The sequence below is a fragment of the Chiloscyllium punctatum genome, chromosome 32, assembly GCF_047496795.1.
Source record: "Chiloscyllium punctatum isolate Juve2018m chromosome 32, sChiPun1.3, whole genome shotgun sequence".
NCBI classification, from domain to species: Eukaryota; Metazoa; Chordata; class Chondrichthyes; order Orectolobiformes; family Hemiscylliidae; genus Chiloscyllium; species Chiloscyllium punctatum.
The window spans coordinates 55,623,431-55,643,346 of NC_092770.1; the positions used below are offsets into that span (position 1 = coordinate 55,623,431).

Below are 19,916 nucleotides of genomic sequence, written 5' to 3' on the forward strand. Positions count from 1 at the left end.
GTAGTAACAGTTTCTGTTCTTATCAGTTTAATATCTGATATGTCTCTTATATGAGGACCATACATTGTGATTTTTTCAGTAGGGACATAGAATGGGGCATTTCTCAGTCCACTTTATGCATCAGCCAGGTATCATAGTGCTGTTGGGAAAGGGGCTGTTATGGTACAGTGGTAATTTTGCTGCTCTGATCCAGGAGGCTTGCGTTATAGTTCCACCCGCTCCAGAGGTGTGTCACAACATTTCTAAACAAGTTGAGTAGAAAATATCTAGATGTACATTATCCAAATTATTTAAATTTTTTTCAAAGTAATTTTAGAACAGTGCAGCACAGGGACAGGCCCTTTGTTCCTCTCAACATGCGTCAAAACATTTTGGCCTTTCATACAAAAGCATGTTCCCTTTCTCTTCATGTATTCATCTGGGTGCTTCTTAAATGCTGCTATTGTGTCTGCTTCCACCACCACTTCTGGCAGAACGTTATAGGCACTCATCACCCTTGCACATCTCTCTTAAATTCAAACCCTCTCCAGCACCTCCAACCTCCAGCAACCTCCGCCCGGGAAAACACATTCGTACTTTTCGCTCTGTCCATACCATTCACAATTTTGTAAACTTCTTTCAGGTCATCTCTCAGCCTCCTGTGTTTCAGCGAAAACAAACCTAGCCTATACAACTTTTCCTTTTAGCTAAACTCCACCATGCAAGCCACCATCCTCGTAAAACCTTTCTGTACCATGCCCAAAGCATCCATTTCCTTCTGATATTGTGGTGACCAGAATTGTATGCAATCTTCTTTCTGTTTGAAGGTTTTGACATATTGCTGTTGTCCAGTCCCTTGGACATGTTTCTTCATTTTATGTGTGGGTCAATCTACTTTTTATGTGGAATGACAATCACGTGAAAAATTCAGTTTTCTCACATCCTCATTCTTCATCCACACATGTGGCTTCCAGGTTCTAACAGTGGGTCCCTGGAACTCTGACAGGATTTGCCCCACCCACCCACAGGAGCACAGGCATTTACTGTTATACTGATATCCAATAACATCGGCCAGGTTGCAAATTGAACCTGGGCTCAGCTCAGCTTCTTTATCTTTAGATGGCACTTTTTTTTATTCTCTTGCATCTTTAGTATGAAATCACCTTGTGTTGTTAGAATTTTAAATCAGTCCTGCTCTGTAATCTTTCAATTATTTGCACTGATGCATTTTTGGTTTCGCTTTGCAACCGGGTCGTGAGTCAAGTTCTTGGCCTGTGTCGTACATGGAGTCAGTCACAATGATCTGTTGTGCTTTTAAGCTTGGACTAACTTTGCTGTTTATTTGCAGAGAATTGATGTCCAGTCAGAGGGCCTCGTCAGTGATGTCATCTCAGAGTAAAGCTGGCTCGTTTCTGTCATTGCTGCTCCCACAAAGCAAGAAACCTTCAGGAAAAGGCCAGGTGTACCCAGGGCCTTCACAGTCATGTCAGAGTCCTGTGTTATCTGGAAAGAGGGATGGTGCCAATAATCAGGTATTGACAGTTTGTGCCAACCCCATTTGCTGTTCAATGTTCTACAACCCAATCTTGAACCCGCTTCAGGAAGTTGCTTTGTTTGTTGTTACTATTGTTCAGACCACCAAGAATAGAGAGACTTTGGCCTCCAAAGAGGGGAAGGTACTGGTGAATGTGGCTACTGACATCACACTTCCGCAGCGACAGAGGAAGGTACAGGATCATGAGAAAGACCCAAATTTGGTGCAGCAGCGACAGAGGAAGGTGCTAAACCATGAAAAAGAGCGAAAGGAGCTCTTATCCAAACACACTACACAGGTAAAGGACATATTAATCTAATCAGGAGAATTGAATGTAACTTCCAGCAGGTTATCTTCAGTCAAAATAGTTCATGCTGGACTGTTTTGAAGAAATTTTGAATGCTGCTGTAGGATCAGTAAGGTGTACTGCATTGCAGTCAGCATGCTACCTCCAGGCTGAATTCAGAATTAGCCGCAACACGAAGAGGTGATGCCACTTAACTGTCTCTGTGGTTTCTAACTCTCCACACAACTGCTTAGCATCCCACTATCCCGGCAAGTCATTAAAGCAATTCTGGAAGGTTTCTACTGTTTTAGTTTGCACCATGCAATGTGATCATGGCATGTCCACTTTCCAGTCCTTTCCCTTTAATCATTGATCGTGAATTTATTTATGTCAGCCTTGAATATAAAAAAGGAGTCTGCTCATTCAAGCTGTCTATGGCAAGGAGCTCCAAAGACACTCAAACTTCTGAAAGAAGAAAATCCTCCTCATCTTCTTAAAATGGCACCCTTTATTTCTCTGGCTACACTCCTTGGTCCTAGAGTCACCCCTGAGGAGAGTCATCCTCTCAGCATTTATCTTTTAAGCCCTCTAAGATCCAGCACCAGCACCTTGTATAGTTGCAGCAAGACTTACCCACTTAGCTGACACTCCAAGCCTATTGAAATAAGGGCCAACATTCCATTAGCCTTTCAATTATGTTCCGCATCTGTGTGCTAACTTTTTCTTTTTCATGCACAAGTCCCTTTATTTTGCAGCTTTCCACAGTTTTTCGCCAATTAAATAATACTCTGTTCTCTTCTCCCTTCCAAAATGAAAAGTTACTCCATTTGCTAACACTTTGCTCACTTACTTAATCTATTAGTACTTCTCTGCAAGTTCTTTGCTTCCCTCTAGGGACTTACCTTTCCACCTATTTTTGTCATATGCAAATGTGGCTGCAATATATGTGCTTCCTTCCTCCACGTCATGAAGGTATATTGTAGACAGTTGTGGACACAGCAGTGATCCCTATCAAATCCCACTGATCACAGGTTGCCAACCTGGAAAAAAAGGCCCTTATCACCATGGACTGTTATCTTATGACAAAAACCTATTGTGGGAAACCTTGCCAAATGCCTTCTAGATGTTCAAATACAACACATCGACTGATGCTACTCTATCCACTCTCATTGAAACTTCCTCAACAAGCACTTAATAAATTAGTCAAGCATAATCCCTATTATGGACCAGGCCAGACCCCCTCAACACACTTCAAGAAGGCAGCTCAGACCCTAACTTTCTAGTTGTTTTAAGCAGATGTAAAGTGGATATTCCAGGAATAATGCAGCTGGCCCAACCACTCAGTTTTAAACAAAACAGAACTTATTTACACGTGCACAGAATGTAGAATAACATAACTTACCCGAAAAGCCAGTCAACTCTATCGCAGTTTAATGATACTATTCCAAATCACTTGCAACATCCCATAAACACACCTTGGCAAACAGGTAATTTCAAACGCATGTTCTTGCAGGAGAGGGATCACAAGGAGAGCAAGGATCAGCATGGAACTGGTTCTTTGTGTTCCCAGCAATTTCTCTAGGTTCCCAGCTAAAACTTGACCAGCAGCTGCAAGCAAACCAGACTGGGAGAACTGGCCACTCCCCTTTCAATTTACAAGTGTTTTTTAAAAAACACTTAAAAGCTTTTTCAAATAGATATTTCCAGACATATTGGAACCCCTACCTTTATGACCCCTTTAGGGAAAAAAAACCAAATGCAAAATAACCTTGTTAAAGGAGCAGCATCATCACATCTCCCTTTCATGATCATGCTGACTCTGCTTGATTAGATTATGATTTTCAAAATGTTCTGCTATTACTTCCTTAATGATTGATTCCAATTTTTTTTCTAACACTTTCTGCCTCCCTCCATTTTTGAATAGGTATGTCACGTTAGCAGTTTTCCAATCCTCTGTTACTTCTCCAGAATCCAAGGATTTGGGGAAGTTTCATGTAATTCATGCTCTAAGTTCAGCTTTCTTGACATAATTCTCTGATCATTCTTCACAAGTGGAGTAACTTCAGAAAGTGCTATTCATCACAGCCTTACAGCCAAGCCTGATCCTGCTCAGTGCTATTGGCTTGGATAGTGTTAGAGGCAGTCATGACTGAAATTTACTGTATGGATTGAAGCTAATTAATGTGACTTATCAAACCTCAGGAGCTGGGAGTACCTCAATATAATTGGGACTTGGGATCCTCTGGTGAGTTCTGACTCTCCGTACTATAAAGGGAAAAAGGTCACGTTAGCATCTGAGTGTCTAAGAAGTTATTTTATTTATCCCAATGTTAATGAGTGCAAACTTCATCAATATCTAATTGCATCCAGAGTATGGATAAAAGCACTGAGCCTGGCTGCACTGAGATGGATATTCCCAGCAGCCCTGAAATGGCTGTGGATCAACTTGACTCTCCAACAAAACTGAGCAAGTGTAGCCTGGAGCGCAAGACTGAGCAGCCTTTCATCGTGCTGAGTCAGGAAGAATATGCAGAACATCACTCCTCCATCATGTATTGTGGGTGAGTGGTGTTATAGTTGTGTCCGTGTATCACCTGCATTTTATAGCTTGTCAGCTTTCTGAAATTCTCCCTTAAAGTAATGTTTTACATAAGCACTTAATTTGTCAGTAATAACAAAATTATAACTGTTGAATTCTTTTCGGAGGTGTTTATTGTGCATGGGCTTGATAAATTCACACACAACTGAAAGTCGACTGTTCTCTCCACATTATTCCTATATACGAACCTGTCATGCTAACATGATTGAATAGTGTGTAATAGTCCATAGAATCCCTACATAAAGTCCTTACAGAGTGGAAACAGGTCCTTCGGCCCAACGAGTCCATACCAACCCCCCGAAGAGTAACCCATCCAGACCCATTCCCCTATCCTATTATCCAATTATGACTATTGCACCTAACCTACACATCACTGAACTCTATGGACAACTTAGTATGGTCAATTCACCTAACTTGCACATCTTTGGATTGCGGGAGACCACTGAAGCACCCAGAGGAAACCCATGCAGACGCAGGGAGAAAGTGCAAACTCCACACAGACAGTTGTCCGAGACTGGATTCGAACCCGGGTCCCTGGTGCTGTGAGGCAGCAGTGCTAACCACTGAGCCGCCATGCCACCCAAAGTCCTGTGGTGGTGGAGATGTGATTTTATTCCAAGGGAAGCTAATAGATCATAGATTAATAGATGACTATTCCACAACCTGAGATTGAATAGAAGGATAGGTAAACCAAGTTGCATTCCTCTTGGGTACTTTAATTAAACCATCTTGCACTTCAATATTTGGCTTCAAATTGTAGGGTGAGAGGTACAGGTGGTGTTTCTTCAAAGCCAGCTCTATTTAATGAAATTATGCAGTGTTCTTGGAGTTGAGATTAATCATGCAGTTAAAGTGAGATTAGTTTAATTGTGTTCTCTGAGGATATCCACCGTTTTGAATGTGTTTCTTTTGTGATTGATTTAGGGTGGATTGCTCTGGCAGAAGAGTTGCAAGTCTGGATATTGATGGAGTGGTTAAAGTGTGGACATTTAACCCCACAATGCAGACTAAGGCCACCATAATGTCAAAATCACAGCTGCTTTCCTTGGAATGGGCTACCAAACCAGACAGATTGGTGAGGAACAATTGACACAATTTGGCTATTTCTCTCAGCTACTGCTTCTTTCCAACTGTTCACTCAAATGTAATAGGATGATCTGTTAATAATGGAGTGTGGGCTACAGGGTGGATTGATGCCAAGAGTGACAAAGAGGAGCAGCAGGATGACATACCAATGCAATGATAACAATGATATGGTGTACTGTTGCGAGAAACCAAACTGCCAATTACCTCATACGGCTGTAGTGCAGTGGCAGAGTATTGAGTGGACTTGATAAGGTGCTGCCATGTACTGGTTGCTGCACTAACATTAGTGTGTTTCTCATTATTCCTGTACTGAATACAGTCCTGCTGTGTACTGGTTATTGCACTATCTGCAATGTGTTTATCACCATCGCTGTACTTTAAAGTGCTACATTATACTGGTTACTACACTAAGCTGCAAGGGTGGACCTACTCCATCGCTTTGTGTACCTTTCCTTCATTGAACTTCTTTACTTGCCCTTGTATTTTGATGCTTACTTGGAACTTCTTTTCTGGCTTTGTAATGTTGATTTGGTAAGCATGGCAGACTTCTTTTCCATAAGAAGACTCATAAACAAGTTGTTTTTTGTAATCTCAAAATTTCATGGTTTCATTTTTAGTGTCTGGAGATTTCCTTGTGGGTTGGTTTATTAGCTATCCAACAGTTCAGAAGTGGTGGATATTTCAGTTTCCTTCTAATTTCTTCAAATGTCTTCTGAGGAATATTGATGTAATTTTTTTGACTCAGTGTTTTGATGGACAAAATATTGATTACTTGTAGAGAGCACAATATAGTTTGGTTGTCAGCTTTCTACAAGGGTCAGAAGATTTTTTCCATTATAGCCTGCAATTTGATATCTTCCCAGCTAAAGACTGTGTGGTGTTCTGAAATCTACATTATTAGCAAGATTGTAACAGGACTGGAGAAGGTGCAGAGATTTATCAGGATGTTGTCTGGGTTGGAGATATTTATGAAGAGAAATTGGACAGACTGGGGTTGTTTTCCTTAGAGAAGACTGAGAAGGAACAGGATTGAGATGTAAAAAATTGAGGGGCAGAGATAAGGTACAGGAAGAAAAATTTCCACTTGGAGGGATCAATAACCATAGAGTATAGATTTAAGATAAGGGGCAGAAGATTTAGAAGAGATGTGAGGAAAATCTTTTTCATTCAGAGGATGGTGAGAATCTGGAATGCTTTGCCTTTGAGAGGAATGAACTCTCATAACTTCAAGTATTTGGATATGTACTTGCGGTGCTCAGGCATACAAAGCTATGGGCCTTGGAATTACAATAATTAGGTGGTTGTTTTTGACCAGCGCAGACTTAGTCATAGAGATGTACAGCACGGAAACAGACCCTTCAGTCCAAGCCGTCCACGCTGACCAGATATCCCAACCCAATCTAGTCCCACCTGCCAGCACCCAGCCCATATCCCTCCAAACCCTTCCTATTCATATACCCATCCAAATGCCTCTTAAATGTTGCAATTGTACCAGCCTCCTCCACTTCCTCTGGCAGCTCACTTGATGGATCAAAGGGCCGTTTTCTGTGCCGTGGAACTCTGTGACTCTGACTGCTCTTTTCTGCTGAGCTTACAAACTATATTTTTTTTGTCCAGAGATCAACTATTTCTGCCTCCATAATATCTCATGTTTCCAGTCCTGCATCTGGCTCTACACTGCAAAATACCTTTGTCACCTCCAGACATTGACCCTGTCATAGGCATCACAGGGATGTGGCTGCAGGGCAATCAGGATGCGGAGCTGAATATTCAAGGATAGATATCATTTGGAAAAGATAGGCTGGTGGGCAGTGGAGTAGGGTTGCCTTATTAGCAAGAAATGAAATTAAATCAATAGTAAGAAATGAAGTAGGGTCAAATGGTGTAGAATCTGTGTGGATAGAGTTGTGGAACTGCAAAGTTGAAAAAAACCATAGTTGGAGTTGTACAGGCCTCCAAACAGTAATCAGGAATTGGGGCACAAGACATGCCAGGAGATAGAAAAGATGTGTAGGAAAGGCAAAGTTCAATTGATCATTTCAATATGCAGATGGTCTGGGAAAATTAGATTGGCAGTGAGTTGTAAGTAAAGGAATTTGTGGAATGTCAAAAAGATGGTTTTTTGAGCAGCCTGTAGTGGAGCAGACAAGGAAACAATGTTGTGCAATAAGGCAGACATGGTAAGGGAGCTTAAGGTGAAGGAACTCTTAGGAGGCAGTGATCGTAATATGATTGAATTTACTCTGCAATTTGAGAGGGAGAGGATGGAGACAGAGCTAACTGTATTACAGCTGAATAAAGGCAACTAAAGATATGAGGGAAGAGCTGGTGAGAATTGACTGAAAGAGTAACCAAGCAGGAAAAACAGTTGAACAGCAATGGAAGGAGTTTCTGGGAGTAATTCAGGAGACACAACAGAGATTTATCCCACAGAAAACGAAGCATGCCTGACTAGGGAGGTCAGGGATAGCACACAAGCAAAAGAGAAAGCACATAATGTGGCAAAGGGCAATGGGAAAGCAGTGAACTAGGAAGCCTATAAAGATCAACAGAGGGTAACAAAGAAAGAAATAAGGATGGAAAAGATTAAATGAGGGTAAGCTAGCTAGTAATATAAAGCAAGATAATAAGAGTTTCTTTAGATATATGAAGGGCAAAGGACAGGCAAAAGTGGACGTTGGGTTGCTGGAAAATGACACTGGAGAGATAGTAATGGGGAACAAGGAAATGGTTGAGGAGCTGAGTAATTGATTCACGTCAATCTTCATGGTGGAAGACATGAGTAATTTCCCAAAAGTTTGAGAGCGAGGGGATAGAGCTGAATATGGTGGCCATCACCAAGGTGAAGGTGCTAGAAAATCTGAATGGCCTGAAGGTAGATAAATCACCTGGACCAGATGGACTACACCCCAGAGTTCTAAGGGAGATAGTGGAGGTTAGTGGTGAACTTTCAGGAATCACTAGAGTCAGGGACGGTCCCAGATGACTGGAAAATCACTTGTTTAAAAAGGGAGTAGGGCAAAAGATTGAAATTACAGACCAATTAGCCAAACCTCGGTCATGGGTTAGATCCGGGAATCCACTTTGAAGGATGAGATTTCTGAGTACTTGGAAGTACATGATAAAAAATGGCAAAGTCAGTATGGTTTCAACAAGGGGAGGTCATGCCTGACAAATTTGCTAGAACCTTTTGTGGAAGTAATCTGCAGGTTGGACCATGGAGGATGTTACCTACCTAGACTGCAAGAAGGCCTTTGACAAGGCTATGGAGTAAAATAAGGGCTCGTGGTGTTAGAGGCAAGGTGCTAGTGTGGATAGAAGCGTTGCTGTCTGGCAGAGAGCAGGGAGTGGGGATAAAAGAGTCTTTCTCGGGATGGCAGCTGGTGACAAGTGGTGTTCTGCAAGGCTGTGTTGGGATCATAACTTTTCACTTTATACATTAGCCATCCAGATGAAGGAACTGAGGACATTCTGGCTAAGTTTGCAAATGATACAATTATATATAGAGGGACGAGTAGCATTGAGAAGGGTGGGTGGCTGCAGAAGGATTTGGACAAGTTAGGAGAGTGAGATTCCTGAAGAAGGGCTTATGCCCGAAACGTCGATTCTCCTGCTCCTTGAATGCTGCCTGACCTGCTGTGCTTTTCCAGCAACACATTTTTCAGCTCTGATCTCTAGCATCTGCAGTCCTCACTTTCTCCTAGGAGAGTGGACAAACAAGTGGCAGATGGAGTACAACATGGGAAAGTTAGAGGTCATGCATTTTGAGAGGAAGAATAGAGACTTGGATTATTTTCTAAATAGGGAGAAAAATCAGAAGTTTCATGTGTAAAGAGACTTGGGAGTTCTAATCCAGAATTCTCTCAAGGTAAACTTGCAGGTTGAGTCAGTAGTTAGGAAGGCAAATGCAATGATGGCATTTATTTTGAGAGGACTTGAATATAAAAGCAGGGATGATCTTCTGAGGCTCTATAAAGCTCAGTCAGACCACATTTGGAGTATTGTGCGCAATATCTCAGGAAAGATGTCCCTGGGGCATGTTCAGAAGAGGTTCATGAGAATGGTCCCAAGAATGAAAAGCTGAGCATATGAGGACTGTGGGTACTCAATGGAGTTTAGGATGAGGGGGGATCGAATTGAAACTCTCAGAATACTGAATGACCTGGACAGAGTAGAAGTTTCCATTGTTCAGAGAGACTAGGACCCGAGGGCACAGCCTTAGAGCAACAGAGCCTTTTAGAATGGAGATAAGGAGAAACTTCTTCAGCCAGAGAATGGTGAATCTACGGAATTCACTGCCACAGAACTCTGTGGAGGCCAGGTCATTGAGTGTATTTAGGGCTGAGATAGGTAGGTTCTTGATTGTCAAGGGGATCGAGGGTTACATGGAGAAAGCAGGAAACCTATCAGCCATGATTGAATAGTAGAGTAGACTCTTTGGGCTGAATGGTCTAATTTATGCTCCTATGTCTTGTGTTAATATTTTCCAAACCAGCCACTCGTTCTTCATCCTGGATAAGGTTGAAAGCTTGAACCAACACCTAACTCTGATAGTCATATTCTAATATCTGCCAAGTCCTTTTCACCCTTGTGTTTGCTAACCTCCATTGACTCCCATTTCTGGGATTCTCAAATTTTAAAATTCCCATCCTTGTATTTAAATTTCTTTCTGACTTTGTCACAATCTTCTTAACCTTAGAATGCTCTTTATCTTGGCCCCCTGCAATCTCTGTTTTTCTAATATGTGTGTCCTCGAAAAAGCCCCAAGATTTGTCCACCATTACAGCCATACATTCAGGAATCACACATCGAGAACATCAGGAGTTCCTCTGATTCAGCGTACTTCTAGAACTGAGTTTAATTCCTTCCTTACAAAGTTTGATAAATGATACTTGGTAACTAAAATGTTCAAATATATTTTGCATCAGTTGTATGTCAAGGCTGAAGAGAAGCAACCCCCACGCTGCCATGGTTTCCTGCATGCTTGGTATGAATACTGTTTCTGTATTTTTAGTATGAACAGTTACTGAATAGGCAATGGTAATTGAAAGTCACACTCCATTTCTACTTATTGGATTTTCATCAATTTTCAAGAATGGTTTCTGCAATTTGCCAATTTTGAACATCCCAGTTGACAATATGTATGCTATAAAAGACTAACTAGGCCTTTCTTAGGGTATTAAATATTGAAACTGCATGTTATAATACAGCACCTTTTTCAGATATGTATTTCTTCTGCAGTTATTGCTTGGCAGTGGAGTTGGAACAGTTCGACTTTATGATACTGAAGCTAAGAAGAGTCTGTATGAGTTGACAGTTGATGAATCTTACCCCAGGTGAGTACTGGATTAATGTATAAGGGTGTCCTAGCAATAAGAAAATATGCAATTTTCACTTCTTGTACTGGGTGGAAGGGTGAAGCCACATTTGTGGCTGTGTCTCATTGCCCTTGTGTAGGTGGTAGTGAACCTCCTTTTGAACCATTGCAGCTCATGTGCTGTCAATGCACATGTTAAGGAGGGAATTCCAGAATGTCTACCCAGTGACAGTGAATGAATAGCAATATATTTCCCAGTCAGGATGGTGTGTGACTTCGAGGGGAACTTGCAGGCTGTGATTTTTCCCTGGCATCTTGTTCTTCTAGTTGGAAGTGGTCATCGGTATTGAAGGATATTAGGTGACTTTCTGCAGTGGATATTGTAGATAATACGCACTACTGAGTATTGGTGATGGGCGCAGTTACATTTTAAAATATGTTTGATGAAATGTTGAAACTCAGTTGACTTTCTGCATGTAAAACTCAATATAACAAAATGTATGAAGGCCAACATACCACTTGCTGCCTTCACCACCTGTGTGTTTACTTTTAGCTATTGGTGTACAAGGATACCAATGTCTCTTTGCAGCTCCCCTTTCCCAATTTATTGTGTATCAGATATTCTGCCTCCTGTTTTTGCTACCAAACTGGATAATCTCTCATTTATCCACAATATGCTTGACCTGCCGTACATTTGTGCACTCGGTCAACTTGTCTAAATTTTACTGAAGCATCTTTACCTCGTCTTTTTGTTTCACCCTTCCACCCAGCTTTGTGTCATCTGAATCATTAATATATAATGTGAGTAGCTGAGATCCAACCATTGATTTCTATGTTACCCAACTAGTCACTGCCTGCCAGTTGGGGAGGGAAAAACACTTTGTTTCCTGCCTGCAAACCATAACACACAGGAGCAGAACTAGGCCATTTGATCCATCAAGTCTGTTCCGCCATTCAATGAGATCATGACTGATCTCAATTCTCAGGTCCCTTTCCTGCCTTTTTCCATTCTCATGATTCCCTTACTGGTCTCTTCCAGCTTTGAATATACTTAATAACCTAGTCTCAACAACTCTCTGCAGTCACGAATTCAAGAGAAGAATTTCTGTTTTGTTATCTTAAATATACACCCCTTCTTCTGGGATTATGCCCTCTTGTCCTAGATTCTCCCACAAGGTTACACAAACTTTCCAAATCTATCCTGTAAAATCCCTTAAGAATTTCTTATGCTTCAGTCAGGTTACGTTGAGTGCAGGGCCATTTTACTTGATCTGTCTCATGAGACAATCCCTCTACACCTGGTATCAGCCTTGTAAAACTGTATTGTTCCAGTGCCAATACATATTTCCTTTGATAAGGCATCCAAACTGGTCACATTATTTAGCTGAGGTCTGACTGGTCTCTGGTATAATTTTAGCAAAACCTCCCTACTTTATACTGAATTCCCTTTGAAATAAATGCCACTGTTCCGTTTGCCTTTCCTATTGCCTGCTGAACTTAGATGCTGGCTTTTTGTGATTCATGGATGAGTACTCCTAAATTCCTCTGTTCTGTAGTCTTTGTCATTTTAAATAATATTCAGCTCCCCTATTCTTCCCTCTATAATGCATAAACTCAATGCCTCTGTATTATATTCCATCTGCCAAGTTTTTGCCCACTCATTTAACCTGTCTGTATGTTTCACAGACTTAATGTTTACTTTCTTCATATGAGTCATTAATATACAGTGTAAATAATTGTGGCCCAAGCACTGACCCCTCTTGTATAACTAGTTACAATTTGGCATCCTGAAAATATCTTTATTCTAACTCTGTCTTCTATTAGTTAGCCTTATTCTCTATCTGTGCTAAATACTGCTTCCAACTTAACTTATTAAGTAGCCTGATGTATGGTACTTGTATTAAGTGCTTTCTGAAAATCCAAACCGATCCGTTGATTTACTTTTGTCATTCTTTGTTCGGTATGCTATCCCCTTCATGAAGCCATGCTGACCTAGCTTAATCGTATTATGTTTTCTAAATGTTCTGTTATTTGCATCTTTTATAATGGGCTGTAATATTTTCTCAGCAGATATTAAGCTAGCTGACCACAATCCCATGCATGTGATTGCATTAATTTTGCATGCTAATCTCTAATTCAGGACCTTTCGCCTTCTGAAAATATACGTAAACCATATCAGCTGGCTCTTTCTTATTAACTCTGCTAGTTACTTCCTCAAAAACCTCGATGAGATTTATCAAGTATGGTTTCTCTTTTCTAAATCCCCTAAACCAACGATGCCTAGTAAAAGACTCCAACTATCCACGTTATCTATGTGTCTCAAAATTTTACATACTTCTATTGCTCACCCTCAGCCTCTGATGCTTGTGCAAAGACAATCCACATTTGTCCAACATCTCCTTATACCTGGTTCACTCCAGTCCAGGCAGTATCCTGGTGAACCACTTTTGCGGTCTCTCCAAAGCCTCCATATCTTTCCTGTAGGTTGACACCCATCACGGCATCCACTTTTTCGAGAAATATTTTCTTAACTACTTTGGGATGCAAATTATCAGGCCTTGCTGGGGATTTATAGGCTTTTAATCAGATCAATTTTCCCAACACCATTTCCCTACTAGTACTGATTTCCTTCCGTTCCCCTCTCTTCCCCCAGATCATGTGTTCCCCAGCTTTTTTGGGACAATAGAAAAAGATTAGATTAGATTAGATTACTTACAGTGTGGAAACAGGCCCTTCGGCCCAACATAGTCCACACCGCCCCACCGAAGCGCAACCCACCCATACCCCTACATCTACCCCTTACCTAACACTACGGGCAATTTAGCATGGCCAATTCACCTGACCTGCACATCTTTGGACTGTGGGAGGAAACCGGAGCACCCGGAGGAAACCCACACAGACACTGGGTGAACGTGCAAACTCCACACAGTCAGTCGCGTGAGGCGGGAATTGAACCCGGGTCTCTGGCGCTGTGAGGCAGCAGTGCTAACCACTGTGCCACCGTGCCGCCCACAACTGGCTAACCGGATAGAAAACTGGCTAACCGGTCGAAGGCAGAGAGTGGTGGTAGATGGTAAATATTCAGCCTGGAGCCCAGTTACAAGTGGAGTTCCGCAGGGATCAGTTCTGGGTCCTCCGCTGTTTGTAATTTTTATTAATGACTTAGATGAGGGAGTCGAAGGGTGGGTCAGTAAATTTGCAGATGATACAAAGATAGGTGGAGTTGTGGACAGTGAGGAGGGCTGTTGTCGGCTGCAGAGGGACTTAGATATGATGCAGAGCTGGGCTGAGGAGTGGCAGATGGAGTTCAACCCTGCCAAGTGTGAGGTTGTCCATTTTGGAAGGACAAATAAGAATGCGGAATACAGGGTTAATGGTAGGGTTCTTAGTCAGGTGGAAGAACAGAGGGATCTTGGGGTCTATGTACATTGATCTTTGAAGGTTGCCATTCAAGTGGATAGAGTTTGTAAGAAGGCCTATGGAGTATTATCGTTCATTAGCAGAGGGATTGAATTCAAGAGTCGTGAAGTGATGTTGCAGCTGTACAGGGCTTTGGTTAGGCCACAGTTGGAGTACTGTGTGCAGTTCTGGTCGCCTCACTTTAGGAAAGATGTGGAAGCTTTGGAGAGGGTGCAGAGAAGATTTACCAGGATGTTGCCTGGAATGGAGAGTAGGTCGTACGAGGATAGGTTGAGAGTTCTCTGCCTTTTCAAGTTGGAGCGGCGAAGGATGAGGGGTGACTTGATAGAGGTTTATAAGATGATCAGAGGAATAGATAGAGTAGACAGTCAGAAACTTTTTCCCCGGGTACAACAGAGTGTTACAAGGGGACATAAATTTAAGGTGAAGGGTGGAAGGTATAGGGGAGATGTCAGGGGTGGGTTCTTTACCCAGAGAGTGGTGGGGGCATGGAATGCGCTGCCCGTGGGAGTGGTAGAGTCAGAATCATTGGCGACCTTTAAGTGGCATTTGGATAGGTACATGGATGGGTGCTTAATCTAGGTTAGAAGTTCGGCACAACATCGTGGGCCGAAGGGCCTGTTCTGTGCTGTATTGTTCTATGTTCTATGTTCTATGTTCTACAATGTGTCCTCCTTTGTGAAGACAGAAAAAAAGTGTGTATTTTGGTTTCACCCATTTCTGATTTAAGAGACCTACATTTGTCTTCTCTAATCTTTGTCTTTCACATACCTATAGAAGCTTTTAAAATCAGTTTGTATGTTCCCTGAAAGCTTACTCTTATATTCTGTTTTTTAACTCTTAATCAATCCCTTTGTGCTCCTTTGTTGAAATCTAAGCTGCTCCCAGTCCTCAGGTTTGCTGCATCTCTGGCCAATTTGAATGCCACCTCCCATAAACCTAAAGCTATCGCTGATTTTGTTTAGTAGTTGTCATCTTTCCTGTTTTAATTTAGTGTCAGTCAGGACTGAACAACTGTTGCAGTTCCTCTATATATTCAAAAGTTTGTCATTGTCTGGGACATTGTCCCTTGAAGTAACATTCCCTATATATCATAGCCAGCTCATGCCTCATACTGTCATAGATTCATTTATTTAGATTCAGGACCCTAGTTTCAGAATCAACTATGTCACTCTCCATCTTAGTGACTTCTATCATGTTATGATCATTCTATCCCCAGCACAGCTAGAATGCCAATTATTACTTTGTTATTACACAATATGCAATGGAAGATTGAAAAACCAACGAGAGAAAAACAATGTATTGATGCAGAATCTATCCCAAAGACACTCCAGGAATTCTTCCTCCAGGGTATTGAGATTGGCTCTAATGCAACAAGGGGTACGTCGGTTTCCAGGGGATTATATGAATAGATTAGATTCGGACAGTGTGGAAACAGGCCCTTTGGCCCAACAAGTCCACACTGACCCTCTGAAGAGTAACCTTCTGAAGAGTAACTCAACCTGACCCATTTCCCTCTAACTAACGCACCTAACCTATGGGCAATTTGGCATGGCCAATTCACCTGACCTGCACATCTTTGGACTGTGGGAGGAAACCCACGCAGACACGGGGAGAATGTGCAAACTCCACACAAACAGTCGCCCGAGGCTGGAATCGAACCTGAGACCCTGGTGCTGTGAGGCAGCAGTACTAACCACTGAGCCACCATGCCACCCTAATTGTGATCAATTGTGTTCAGGGATTTTCTAGTCCGAGGTACAGACCGACGTTTCTGTGGCTAGCAGCGAAAAATCAGAATGGTGTGTTGCTTCCCTGGTGCCAGGATCAAGGATATCTCAGAGAGGGTACAGAATGTTCTCACTGGGGAGAGGGGCCAGCAAGAGGTCATTGTCCACATAGGAACCAATGACATAGGAAGGGAAAAGGTTGAGATTCTGAAGGGAGATTACAGAGAGTTAGGCAGAAATTTAAAAAGGAGGTCCTCGAGAGTAGTAATATCTGGATTACTCCTGGTGCTACGAGCTAGTGAGGGCAGGAATAGGAGGATAGAGCAGATGAATGCATGGCTGAGGAGCTGGTGTATGGGAGAAGGATTCACATTTTTGCATCATTGGAATCTTTTTTGGGGTAGAAATGACTTGTACAAGAAGGACGGATTGCACCTAAATTGGAAGGGGACTAATATACTGGCAGGGAGATTTTTTTTTAGATTAGATTAGATTACTTACAGTGTGGAAACAGGCCCTTCGGCCCAACAAGTCCACACCGACCCGCCGAAGCGTATACCACCAAGACCCATACTCCTACGTTTACCCCTTCATCTAACACTACGGGCAATTTAGCATGGCCAATTCACCTAACCTGCACATTTTTGGATTGTGGGAGGAAACCGGAGCACCCGGAGGAAACCCACGCAGACACGGGGAGAACGTGCAAACTCCACACAGTCAGTCGCCTGAGGTGGGAATTGAACCCGGGTCTCTGGCGCTGTGAGGCAACAGTGCTAACCACTGTGCTGCCCATTTGTTCGAGCTGCTCAGGAGGATTTAAACTAGTAAGGTGGGTGGGACACAGGGAGATAGTGAGGAAAGAGATCAATCTGAGACTGGTACAATTGAGAACAGAAGTGAGTCAAACAGTCAGGGCAGGCAGGGACAAGGTAGGACTAATAAATTAAACTGCATTTATTTCAATGCAAGGGGCCTAACAGGGAAGGCAGATAAACTCAGGGCATGGTTAGGAACATGGGACTGGGATATCATAGCAATTACGGAAACATGGCTCAGGGATGGACAGGACTGGCAGCTTAATGTTCCAGATATAAATGCTACAGGAAGGATAGAAAGGGAAGCAAGAGAGGAGGGGGAGTGGCATTTTTGATAAGAGATAGCATTACAGCTGTGCTGAGGGAGGATATTCCCAGAAATACATCCAGGGAAGTTATTTGGGTGGAACTGAGAAATAAGAAAGGGATGATAACCTATTTGGGATTGTATTCTCGACCCCCTAATAGTCAGACGGAAATTGAGAAACAAACTCGTACGAGATCTCAGCTATCTGTAAGAATAATAGGGTGGTTATGGTAGGGGATTTTAACTTTCCAAACATTGACTGGGACTGCCATAGTGTTAGGGTTTAGATGGAAAGGAATTTGTTAAGTGTGTACAAGACAATTTTCTGATTCAGTATGTGGATATACCTACTAGAGAAGATGCAAAACTTGACCTACTCTTGGGAAATAAGTCAGGGCAGATGACTGAGGTGTCAGTGGGGGAGCACTTTTTGGGGCCAGTGACCATAATTCTATTAGATTTAAAATAATGATTAAAAAGAATAGACAAGATCTAAAAGTTGAAGTTCTAAATTGGAGAAAGGCCAATTTTGATGTATTAGAAAGCTTATTTTGAAAGCTGATTGGGGCAGATGTTCGCAGGTAGAGGGACGGCTGGAAAATGGGAAGCCTTCAGAAATGAGGTAACGAGAATCCAGAGAAAGTACATTCCTGTCAGGATGAAAGGAAAGGCTGGTAGGTATAGGGAATGCTGGATGACTAAAGAAATTGAGGGTTTGGTTAAGAAAAAGAAGGAAGCATATGTCAGGTATAGACAGGATAGATCGAGTGAATCCTTAAAAGAGAATAAAGGAAGTAGGAGCATACTTAAGAGGGAAATCAGGAGGGCAAAAAGGGGACATGAGATAGCTTTAGCAAAAAGAACTAAGGAGAATCCAAAGGGTTTCTACAAATATATTAAGGACAAAAGGGCGGCACGGTGGCTCAGTGGTTAGCACTGCTGCGTCACAGCGCCGCCTCAGGTGACTGATTGTGTGGAGTTTGCACATTCTCCCCGTGTCTGCGTGGGTTTCCTCCGGGTGCTCCAGTTTCCTCTCACAGTCCAAAGATGTGCAGGTTAAGTGAATTGGCCATGCTAAATTGCCCATAGTGTTAGGTGAAGGGGTAAATTTGGATACAGAACTGGCTGAAAGGTGGTGGTGGAGGGTTGTTTTTCAGACTGGAGGCCTGTGACCAGTGGAGTGCCACAAGGATCGGTGCTGGGCCCTCTACTTTTTGTCATTTACATAAATGATTTGGATGGGAACATAAGAGGTATAGTTAGTAAGTTTGCAGATGACACCAAAATTGGAGATATAGTGGACAGCGAAGAGGGTTACAACAGGATCTTGACCAGATGGGCCAATGGGCTGAGAAGTGGCATTTGGAGTTTAATTCAGATAAATGAGAGTTGCTGCATTTTGGGAAAGCAAATCTTAGCAGGACTTATACACTTAATGATAAGGTCCTAGTGAGTGTTGCTGAACAAAGAGACCTTGGAGTACAGGTTCATAGTTCTTTGAAAGTGGAGTCGCAGGTAGATAGGATAGTGAAGATGATGTTTGGTATGCTTTCCTTTATTGGTCAGAGTATTGAGTACTGGAGTTGGGAGGTCATGTTGCGGCTGTTGGAATATTTGTGCAATTCTGGTCTCCTTCCTATCGGAAAGATGTTATGAAACTTGAAAGGGTTCAGAAAAGATTTGCAAGGATGTTTCCAGGGTTGGAGGATTTGAGCTATAGGGAGAGGCTGAACAGGCTGGAGCTGTTTTCCCTGGAGCGTCGGAGGCTGAGGGGTGACCTTATAGACGTTTACAAAATTATGAGGGGCATGGATAGGATAAATAGGCAAAGTCTTTTCCCTGGGGTTGGGGAGTCCAGAACTAGTGGGTATAGGTTTAGTGTGAGAGGGGAAAGATATAAAAGATACACGCCCTACTACTCTGAGTAAAGAAACTACCTCTGACATCTGTCCTATATCTATTACCCCTCAATTTAAATCTATGTCCTCTTATGCTAGCCATCACCATCTGAGGAAAAAGGCCCTCACTGTTCACCCTATCGAATCCTTTGATCATCTTGTATCTCTCAATTAAGTCACCTCTCTAACGAAAACAGACTCAGTTCCCACAGCCTTTCCTCAAAGACTTTCCCTTCATCCCAGGCAACATCCTAGCAAACCTCCTCTGAATCCTTTCCAGAGCTTTCACATCCTCCCTATAATGCAGTGACCAGAACTGTATGCAGTATTCCAAGTGCAGCCACACCAGAGTTTTGTACAGCTGCAGCATGACCTCATGGCTCCGAAACTCAATCCCTCTACTAATAAAAGCTAACACATGCGTCGTCTTAAAAATCTGGGTGAAAGTGAGGACTGTAGATGCTGGAGATCAAAGTTGAGCGTGTAGTGTTGGAAAAGCGCAGCAGGATTCTGATGAAGGGCTTATGCCCGAAACGTCGATTTTCCTGCTCCTCGGATGCTGCCTGATCTGCTATACTTTTCCAGCACTACACTCTCGACTATCAACCTGGGTGGCAACTTTCAGGGATCTATGTACATGGACACTGAGATCTCTCTGCTCACCCACACTGCCAAGAATTTTGCAATTAACCCTATACTCTTTGTTCCCATTGCTCCTTCCAAAATGAATCACCTCACACTTTTCCACATTAAACTCCATTTGCCACCCCTCAGCCCTGCTCTGTAGCTTATCTGTCCCTCTGTAACCTGCAACATCCTTTAGCACTATCCACAACTCCACCGACCTTTGTGTCATCCACAAATTTACGAATGTATCCTTCTACACCCTTATCTAGGTCACTTTTGAAAATGACAAACAGCAGTGGCCCCAAAACAGATCCT

At 42.5% G+C, this 19,916-nt stretch overlaps 1 protein-coding gene across 2 annotated transcripts in view; it reads left to right on the plus strand.

Moving 5' to 3' along the window:
* The window catches only part of wdr91 (WD repeat domain 91), a 130,212-nt gene that overhangs the window by 37,388 nt on the left and 72,908 nt on the right, over positions 1–19,916 (plus strand). For both annotated transcript variants that reach the window (XM_072552426.1, XM_072552427.1), the window contains exons 7-11: positions 1,328–1,511; positions 1,614–1,811; positions 4,170–4,360; positions 5,323–5,473; positions 10,726–10,820. In XM_072552426.1, the coding sequence (XP_072408527.1) occupies positions 1,328–1,511; positions 1,614–1,811; positions 4,170–4,360; positions 5,323–5,473; positions 10,726–10,820 (819 nt within the window). The remainder of the gene's footprint in view (positions 1–1,327; positions 1,512–1,613; positions 1,812–4,169; positions 4,361–5,322; positions 5,474–10,725; positions 10,821–19,916) is intronic.